The following is a 10,758-nucleotide window of genomic DNA, read 5'->3' as shown; positions in this document are numbered from 1 at the left end:
ACACAAGGAGTTTACGTGGAAAACCCTAATTCAGGGAAGAAAAACCACGGTAGAAAAGAACTTATTATTTTTATGTCATATTTACAATAGACCCAACCTCAGATATAAATAGAATAATGTGAAACCCTAATTTAGCAAATGTAGTAAAAAGACAAAAATGCCCTTAGGGCTAATTTAACGTATTTCAACAATATTCATAAGCCATTGACCATAACAACCATAACATCAATTAACTTGTATTACACCCAACAAAGATGGTAAGCATTTCAAACTCCATCATATAAATGAAATACCCATTTCTCATAAATTAAAAAATAATAATAAATAAATAATTTCAAATAGAGATAATAAGCATTTTAAATTCAGATGGAGAAGTTTCTCTATTGCTGCATACATGAATAGTAAAACATCACCTCAGGAGCAAAACCTTCTATATGATCTTTCTCTCTTTGTAAGACGCCGGGAGATACAAAAAGTGGAAAATAGCAGTTCTTGATTTTCATCTTCTTAATTTCTGCATCAAAAAATACCTGCACGATAACAAAATTAAATCTTTGAACATAAAGATAAGAAGAGATTGTAAAATTGACAATAGAAAGAGTAGCATACTTACTTGCATAGTCTCCCAGACAGATATTGCCCACGGTCTCAGTATATAACAGCCAGAAATATCATAATACTCAATCATTTCTCCACTGACAACCACCTATACAAACTAGAAAAAGAATTATTCAAGTCACCAAAAAGAGCCCGTTCATAATATTACTAGGAAGCTTTCTCCAAAAAGCAATTTCTTAAAATCGTTTTTCCCTATTTTGTTTGGTTAACATAATAAACTATTTCATTAATCAATGGTATTTGTTAAAAGATAGAAAATAGAGAACACTAAGTTTACGTGGAAAACCCTAGAACAGGGAGAAGAAACCACGATAGAGAGTCTCTTTTTATTATTTTAATATAAAATGGAAGTCATATTTATAGGCTCTAACAAGCCCTAATACAAAAAAAAGAAAATAAACCTAGGGTAAAGTAACATATTAAAATACCCTCGGACTATAAACTATCAACAAAGCCCCTTATTTCTAACACTCCCCCTTAAGTTGGGCGTAGATGTCAATCAGACCCAACTTCCTAACACATCAGTCAAAACTTTGTCTGAGTAAACCTTTGGTGATAACATTAGTAACTTGTTGACTAGATAGAATATACGGAATACAGATACTGTCATTGTCCAGTTTCTATTTTATAAAGTGTCTACTAATCTCCACATATTTCGTTCTATCATGTTGTACAGGATTATTGGCTGTGCTTATAACCGTTTTATTATCACAATAGAGCTTCATAGGTAAAACACTGTTTTGGTGAAGATCAGACAGAACTTTCTTCAACCAGATTTCTTCACAGATTCCCAAACTCATAGCTATTCAGCTTCAACCCTACTTCTAGCAATAACACTTTGCTTCTTACTTCTCCAAGTAACTAGGTTACCCCATACAAAAGTACAATATTCAGAGGTAGACTTTATACCAATAACTGATCCTACCCAATCAGAGTCGGTATAAGTCTCGATGCATTTTTTGTCAGTTTTCCTGAACATCAGGACCTTTACCTAAAGAGCTTTTCAAATATCTCATAATTCGATTCGCAGCTTCCATGTTCTCCATAGGGTGCCTGCATAAACTGACTAATAACACTGACAGCGTAGGAAATATCCGATCTAGTGTGAGATAAGTAAATCAACTTTCCCACTAGACGACGATACCTCTCTTTATCAATAAGAACTTTGTCAACATAATCTCCTAGTTTCGCATTGAATTCGATAGGAGTGTCAGCAGATCTATATCTAGTCATACCTGCTTCTTTTAACATATTCCCATTGTGAGACATAGATCCCTTCCTTGATCTTGCCACCTCCATTCCAAGGAAATACTTTAGATTCCCTAGATCTTTGATCTCAAACTCATCAGCCATTTTCTTTTTTAGCCTGGTGATCTCAGCAGTATCATCTCCTGACGAGACAATATCATCTACATACACAATTAGAACAGCAATTTTCCCAAATACCGACCTTTTTGTAAACAAGGTGTGATCAGAGTGTCCCTGAGTGAAATCTTGGGACTTAACAAAGGTAGTAAATTACCGAACCATGCTCTCGGGGACTGTTTCAAACCGTACAAAGACTTCCTGAATTTACAAACCTGATGATAAACTAGGCTTCAAAACCTAAGGGAGGGCTCATATGAACCTCTTTTCTAATTCACCATTCAAAAATGCATTTATTACATCAAGTTGATGGAGAGGCCAGTTTTTATTAACTGTAACAGAAAGAAAGACTTGGACCGTGTTTAACTTTGCTACAGGGGAGAAGATCTCAAAATAATCTATTTCATAAGTTTGAGTAAACCTTTTGCTACAAATCTGGCCTTGTACCTGTCTAGAGTTCCATTTGATTTATACTTCAAAGTGAACGCCCACTTGCACTCAACTGTTTTATGCCCTTTAGGAAGAGCTACAAGGTCCCATGTATTATTCTTTTCAAGAGCTCTCATTTCTTCCATGACGGTAGTCTTCCACTCAGGAATCTCCATAGCCCTATGTATGTTTTTCGATATTGTTGTTGTACCAAGGCTGGCAGTGAACGCTTTGAACTCATAAGACAGATTATTGTAAGACAAAAAGCTATACATTGGGTACTTGGTGCAGGACCTGGTGCCCTTTCTCAATGCAATGGGCATGTCATGAGAGAGATCATAATCCCCCGGTTTGTCTGATTCCTCATCTATGATGGGATTTTGATAACATTTTGCAGCCTGAGGAAGAGTCTCACCCTCTTGTGTTTCTGTTGAAGTCTCATCACTGCTTGCAACCCTACTATTCTCTGGAACTAACATATCAATCCTGTCATTCTCAGCCAAATCAACAATATCATCCTCAATACACAAGTTAGTATTATCAAGGCCAGTAGTACCTTGAGCTTGTGTTGGTTCAGATTCATGGACCGAAGTCGGCGGGGCAGTAGCAGACGCCATTTCCTTTATGAGATTCTTCCTGAAGTAAGTTATCCAAGGGACTTGTTTAGTGGGTAGAACGGTGTCATAGGCACTCAGGATGGGTTCGGGAAGGAGTTCAGGAAAGTCGGTAGGGACTGAATACGAGACTGAAGATGTGGACCAGATAGTCTCTTCACTAGTACTTTCCCCCTGAAGATGACTAACGAGGAAGAAAGGTTTATCCTCAAGGAACGTTACATCCATGGAGATGAAGTATTTTCGAGAAGAAGGGTGGATGCATTTATAACCTCGTTGATGAAGGGGATACCCAACGAAGACACATTTCTGAGCACGAGGGGTAAACTTAGTTTGGTTAGGGCCATGACTATGGACAAAGGCAGTGCACCCAAAAACCTGAAGAGAGACATCAGGAATAAATCGCGTGGTAGGGTATGATTCCTAGAGGCATTCAAGAGGGGTTTGGAGTTGGAGGACACGAGAAGGCATTCGATTAATAAGATGAGTTGTAGTCAGAACTGCATCCCAGAAGTGAAGTAGACAGCATGAAAGACTGTGCAACCTCGAGGAGGTGACGATTTTTCCTTTCAACCACCCCATTCTCTTGAGGGGTATAGGCGCACAAGCTTTGGTGGACAATGCCGAAGGGTATGATTAAGGAACTCACGACCATTATTACTACAAAAAATAGCAATTTTGGTGTTGAACTGAGTCTCAACAATTGTGTAAAATTGTTGAAATATTGATGAAACCTCAGATTTATCAGTGATGAGAAAATCCCATGTAAGACGGATACGATCATCAATATAGATCATAAACCAACGTTTCCCCGAAGAGGTGGTAATACTCAAAGGACCCCAAACATCACTATGAATAAGGGTAAAAGGCTGAGAAGGTTTGTAAGGTTGAGACGAAAAAGTGACCCTATGTTGTTTTGCACAAATGCACACGTCACAAGACAAAGAAGAGACATCAACTTTATTGAATAAATGAGGAAATAAATATTTCATGTATTGGAAATTTGGGTGACCAAGGCGAAAATGCCACAACATATAATCTTTTTTTGAAGTTGAAAAATAAGAAGACAACAAACTAGTCCTATAACAGTTCCTAGAGGGAAGCATCATCATCAAGGAAATAGAGTCCCTTATTGTGCCAGGCAATGCCAATCGTCTTCCCCAAGCTCAAGTCCTGAAAAAAAAACATTATGTGGTGAAAAGTAGGGGTGTACATGGGTTGGGTTGAATTGAGGGTATTTTTTGGACGAACCCAAAAATCCGGGTTGGTTTGATTGGGCAACCCAAATGACCCAAATAAAGTTTTCAACTCAACCCTTAAACGGGTTAGATTGGATTGGGTTGTCGGGTTATAACTTTTTTTTATTTTTAATGAAAAATATGTAAATTTATATATAACACATGACTAATAACTAAAATCTCATAAAATTAAGATGCTAAATACCAAATATCTATGATATTTATTGTAAACTTTAAACAAAGACAAATATCGTAACAATTTTAAAAGAAAAATATTAAAAATTCAAAAATTAATCAATACAAAGAAATCAAACTTTAAACAAAGAGGAATATATATATATATATATATACAAAATTCGAGTTGGGTTGGATCAACCCAAATTTTTTTTTAGCCAACCCACAACCCAACCCAACCCAACCCAACCCTTACATTTTGGGTTGGATAGTCTAGGTTGTCGGGTTATTTGAACACCCCTAGTGAAAAGGAAACTTGATAATTCAGATCTCTAATTATCTTACTAATAGATAGTAAATTGTAAGACATTTTGGGTACATGCAGCACATTCTGTAAAGTTAAACCATCATAAGTTGAAATATGACCCTTGCCCACAATAGAAGCAAATGACCCATCTGCAATCCGAATCTTTTCATTACCAGCACTCGAAAGATATGATAGAAAATTATCAGAAGATCCAGTCAAATGATCTGTAGCCCTTGAATCACGTATCCATGGTTCCTTACCATTTATGCTAAGGAGACTTAAGGATTGAGAGGTACCTGATTGAGCGACGGCTCCAAGAGAAGAGACACCAGGGTCACTTTGGCAATTCACCTGAGGTTATGACTGAGAGACACTCGCAGATTCACTCATAAGAGTCCGACCTGGATTGGGCTTGTCATTTGGAGGACGTCTTCTACCATTCAGTGGTCTACCATGTAACTTCTAGCACTGACCTTTCATATGTCAGGATTTCTTGCAATGTTCACACACCAAGGTCTGTTTCCCATTTTACTTGTCACTATCGAAACCAGATAATTTTGCACTGAAAGAAGCAGATACAGTCATGATGTTCATAGCACTGACTCTGTTTTCCTCTAGACGAACCTCAGAGCACACTTCCATAAGAGAAGGTATAGGCCTCTATCCCAATATACGGCCTCACACTACATCGAACTTGGAGTTCAAACCAACTAGGAAATCATAAACAAGATCTACTTCCTCAATCTTGGAATACTAGACACCTCCACAAGGACAATCCCAAATAATTTCACGATATAGGTCCATCTCCTGCCAAATTAGGGACAATTTGTTAAAGTATAAAGTGACATCCATCGTCCCTTGTTTGCACTCGTGAGCCTGTTTAGCATAGTGTAAAAACGAGACGCATTCTGCCTCTTAGAATATAATTTATGAACTGCATCCCAGATATCTCGAGCAGTCGCAACATACAACAATGGTTTTCCCATCTGAGGTTCCATACTATTAATCAAAAGCAGGGAGTCTTCTCCTTTCCAAATGCACTCCTGAGGATCCCCTGGCCTAGGTCTTGGTATCTCACCAGTTAGATACCCAAACTTGTGATGTCCCTCACGAGCCATTTTAATGGACTGAGACCAGGAAAAAAATTCTGACCATTCAACTTTTCTCCTGCAATTAACCCTGAGGAATTTCCCATAGATCCAGACAAATAGTTTGTAGTAGTTAAAGCAGGGAAAGAGGTTACCGGATTCTCTGGATACATTGGTAGACCGGAAGGAATATCAGAATTCACTATACTGAAATTTAAGTTTGTGGAAGCACCTAAGGCTGCCCCAAGAGCAGCAATTTGTTGCTGAAAGATTAGCCAACTGTTGTTGAACCATTACCGGAGATAAACCAATCGAACCTTGATGTTCATAACTAGGTGGCGGATGATGAGGAAGGCCTGGCAACTGTACGTAAGTTGCTTGCGACTGAAGGGAAAGGAGTCGGGGATTCCCGACGGCTGCGAGGGGCTTGTTGCTGCGGCAGGGGATTTACCTCTGTGGTAGACAGACGACTCACCAATCTTGGCTTCAAGGTGTATGTTTCGGCTACTGGCAACAAGGTTGGAGGGATAAGCAGTGGCAGCACTTGGTAACAAGGGAGGAAAGCTGGCAACATTGTGAAAAAGGGCAGTGGCACTAGGGTTTCCATCAAAGGGTTGTGGCGACGCTAGAGTTGGACGGATATGCAAGGATTGAAGATACCGATCAACGACGGCTTGGACGGCAGTAGCAGCGGCGGCGGTGGTGGCAGTGGTCGAAGGCCCCACCGGCAGCTATGGCGGAAGCGAGGCTGGTGCAGAACTAAGGTTATCTTGCACCGGTTGGTTTTCGCTGATGACGGCTAGGGTTTCGTCACCACGCTCTGATACCATGTTAAAAGATAGAAAATAGAGAACACTAAGTTTACGTGAAAAAACCCTAGAACAAGGAGAAAAAACCACAATAGAGAGTCTCTTTTTATTATTTTACCATAAAATGAAAGTTACAAGAGAAGTCATATTTATAGGATCTAGCAAGCCCTGATACAAGAAAAGGAAATAAACCTAGGGTAAAGTAAAATACTAAAATACCCTCGAGGCTATAAACTATCAACAAAGCCCCTTATTTCTAACAGCATTTTACAACAAAAACAAAAAGTGGCATAAAAGTTTTAAAATCAATAAGGGTGTGGTTGGCCCAGCCCAAGGAGTTGAGAAGTAGGAGTAAGGAAGTAGGGGTTTGTGAACTTCACTTCTTATTTGGCCCAAGAAATTTGTGGGTCCCACTACTAAAAAACATCAACTTTATATCTTATCAACTCCTTGCACTGTGGACCCCAGGAGTTCACAACTCTCTAGACTTCATAACTCCTTACTCTTCACTATTCCACTCCTTACCCCAAATACCTCCTAAAACACCTTATGAACTGTTAGAGTTTAGTCATTGGTTGTATATTTGGTTAAGGTTGCTAGATTTTGGCTCCTCGGTTGTTTTGGTGTTGTTACAGAAGTTATAATACAAGATGTCAATCCTGCCATAGATTCTTTTCCTTATCTGGAAAATTCCACAAAGTTATTTTTTCTGGATTCTTTCCTTTTCCATGTTCTACAGAATTTGATTGGGAATGTTTCCCTTTTCCGTTGTGCCTATTCATTTGCAAGTCTTTACATCACTAGGGTTTCCACTTCTACTTTGTTTATTTTGGAGTTTTTGTATTCTGTGGTGGCCACATATTGCAACTTCAACTCCGTACTGTCTTTGTCTTTGTTCTACAATCCACTATGCAAAATCATTGTCGAAGCTTTCAGAACAAGAAGTTTTTCTCAATCTTGGGAGAAGCCTAAGACTTCACTCTTGAGAAGGGACTCTCGCTCTTGGGGGAGCCTAAGACTTTATTACATGAGAAGAAGTTCCCTAACTAAGGGAGAGCCTAAGTTATTCCATGAAGGGTCTTCACAAGTAGATGGAAAGATAGCGTCAAAAGAGAGGGAGTCTCGTACACTAAGGAGAACCGAAGTGTATCTTCACTAATACTCACATACTTAGGGGGAGCCTAAGTTCTATTAAGAATGAGTCTCATACCTAAGGGAAGCCCAGGTGATCAATAAGTTAGGTTCTACGTGTGTCATTGTAAACCCCATTACTTTATAGATAAGTACTACGTTGTAAATGCTTGACTTTTCATATTAGTGAATTTATCTTTCCCGGGCACACTATCTCCCAAACGTAGGTGGTATATCATCGAACTGAGTTACCGAACTCTGAGTGTTCTTTTCTTGTTATAGTGTTTTGTGTGTTATTTGTGGTCTCTGTGATAGCTTAAACATCGTGTTTAACATCTATATCTTGTGTGACAAATCACCTTTTAATATTTTATGGACCATTATAAAACACTTCTCTCCACAGTTAAAGAAAAACAGTTCAAGCTTCAAGCCCTGTCAAGTTTTTTTTTTTTTTTTTTTTTTTTTGAAATATTCAAAGCGTTGTCAAGTTAAAGTGTGATCAGAGGGGGAAAAACTCAAATCATACGAATCATTTTACACATGGATTGATACATGTACATAACCTTGGAGTTAAACTACACGGTTTACCTTCACTACAATGGCTGTCAAACAACATTGTCAAACTCATATAAATAATTTTACGGAACAAAAATAGTCATTTTGCAATGGATAGAAACAAAAATTAAGCACACCTCAGAATACCACTCTCCAAAATTATCGTCCTTCTTATTAGTGAGACCTAAACCAGTCTCTTTCTTCACCTCCTTCTTTTTCCCGCCTGCAAAAACCAGTAAACAGCAAAGAACTAGTAAACACAAACCAAACTAGGGAGTAGGAACCAACTGCACAAACAACTACAGTATTAAAGAAACAATATTTACCAGCTTTAGGATTAGTAGTAGAGCTACCAGGCTTAGGACCGGCCATGTTTTCAGTGTTTAACTTCTGCAAGAGAATCATCATAGAAAATTCAATTATAGACAGAGAAATATAACTTAAGAAAAAAACAATGATTAAGTAGCCATTGAGGGAAGGTCTGACAATCTATCATGTAAGAATAAGCAGAACACAAGAAGGAATCGAGGTCAACCCTGTGAAATTTGAATTGGGTTGAGTCCTGGTGCCAAATTCCACAAATGCCCCAACATAAACAAGGAAACACACATCATCAAGCCATACAAACCCACCCCGGCAAGGAAAAAGTAACAAAAGAAAAAAAGAAAAAACTAGATCTGAATAGCTAAGGGTTTTCATGAAAATGGTCAAAGGGGCAATAGTGTATTCACAGATTCGACACCCTTCACAGCAACACAAATGAAAAATGGAGGAAAAAACAGAAAATTATAACAAAACACACACACAGAATATCACATTGTGATGGTTCAGATTAAGAAAAATGAAATGAAGATGACATGTAGCATTGAAGAACTAACCAAGATGCTAAACATACTTCAGGCCCACTGAACGAGAGCGTTGGAATGGGAGAGGAAGAGAAAAGAGGAAATGTGCAAGTAAGAAAAGAGGTAGAAGAAACTGTAAAATGGATGTACCTCTGCAATTTCGACGAACACCGGAGTACCCTCGCCGGCGATGAACAGGTGCGAGGAGAGGAGAGGAGAAGAGGCGCGGACAGTGATGAAATGCAATGAGAGAAGTACGAGGGTTGAGCGCAGGGCAGGACAGGACAGGACAGGAGGATTGATATTCCAAAATAATTCTTTTAGAAAAGAGAGAATAAAAAGGGCATTTTGACTTCATCTTCGACGTTGGGCTGGCCGTGTGGATTAATAATAATTAACTGCATAGTAACATATTCTATAATCACATTATTAAAGAATTACAAATATGAAAAAATCTATCAAAATATTTAATCTCGAAGATAATAATACAAGTTTTATGTCAACTAAAACGAGTATAATTCAATTGACATAGAATGTGTATTGGCCACCATATGGTTCAAGATCTTTTCTCTCTTATTGTACATTAAAAATATATATATAATGATCAATTTTTGGGCAAATTCCAAAAGTCGTCTCTAACGTATGGTGATGGTAATTACAATTATATCCTCAAACTTATACAAATGTTAAAATAAAACTCGAGGTGTTTCGCATGCAAGTTTTGAATCTTAAGCTTGAGAATATTAAGCATGGGGTTTAGGCTGGGAGATTTAGGTAGTCTGTATATAAGAAAATTGTATTTAGAGTACAAGTTTTTGGAAATCTTGATTTAAGAAGTCTGTGTTTGGATTGCAAACTTAAGCATGGAAATAAAGTGTAGATTTATAAATCTTGAGTTTGTAAAAAAAAAATATTTTATTTAATAAGGGATTAGATGTCAGATTAGTTTAAATTTTTTATATTAATTATTTTAAATAATTAGGTTTTAAATAAATAAAAATTAGAAGAATGTTCGTATCTCTTATTTTGAAATAGAGATTTGACTAAATTAAAATTTTAGGTAATTTATTGCTTTAATAATGATAATTGTTTTGAATAGTAAAACTGCTAAAAATATTTTCAAGTGTAGCAAAATGTCACTATCTATCCGTGATAGACCACGATAGACATCTATCAATGATAAACTCCGATAGACATTTATCAGACACTAATAGATGTCTATCGTGGTTTATCACTGATAGACATTAATATTTTGCTATATTTGTAAATAAGTTTGTCCATTTTTCTTTATTTGAAAACAACTTTTTTAGGTCCCGTTTGGCAACCATTTCATTTTTTATTTTTTTATTTTTTAAAAATTAAGTCTATTTTTTAAGGAAATTAGACATGAGAATTTCCATGAGCAGTGGAAGGATCGTTCCAAATTCTATTCGAAATTGAACATAAACAATTACAGTCACAAGACGGAAACTAACAGGTCATGCACAATACGAAATTACAGCATGCTTTAAGTTTAAGATGAGATCAAGGGATAGAGTATACATACCTTTGAAAACTCATTTCAAACTCCCTTGATCACAAACGC

At 37.3% G+C, this 10,758-nt stretch overlaps 1 protein-coding gene across 2 annotated transcripts in view; it reads right to left on the bottom strand.

Moving 5' to 3' along the window:
* LOC120067215 (proline--tRNA ligase, cytoplasmic) overlaps window positions 1-9,493 on the bottom strand; it is an 18,866-nt gene extending 9,373 nt beyond the window's left edge. The window contains exons 1-5 of one of the 2 annotated variants that reach the window (XM_039018724.1): window positions 9,324-9,493; window positions 8,655-8,718; window positions 8,466-8,551; window positions 614-706; window positions 414-530 (exon numbers count right to left, since the gene is read on the bottom strand). In XM_039018724.1, the coding sequence (XP_038874652.1) occupies window positions 414-530; window positions 614-706; window positions 8,466-8,551; window positions 8,655-8,700 (342 nt within the window). In that variant the 5' untranslated portion in view covers window positions 8,701-8,718; window positions 9,324-9,493. Of the gene's footprint in view, window positions 1-413; window positions 531-613; window positions 716-8,465; window positions 8,552-8,654; window positions 8,719-9,323 lie in introns of those variants that run through there. The other variant, XM_039018725.1, reaches the window with a different exon arrangement.
* Between the last annotated feature and the right edge of the window lie 1,265 nt (window positions 9,494-10,758).

This window comes from Benincasa hispida, chromosome 12 (genome assembly GCF_009727055.1).
Source record: "Benincasa hispida cultivar B227 chromosome 12, ASM972705v1, whole genome shotgun sequence".
Lineage (NCBI taxonomy): Eukaryota > Viridiplantae > Streptophyta > Magnoliopsida > Cucurbitales > Cucurbitaceae > Benincasa > Benincasa hispida.
Note: the sequence above shows the minus strand (reverse complement) of the source record. Positions and strands in the feature narration are given on the sequence as shown.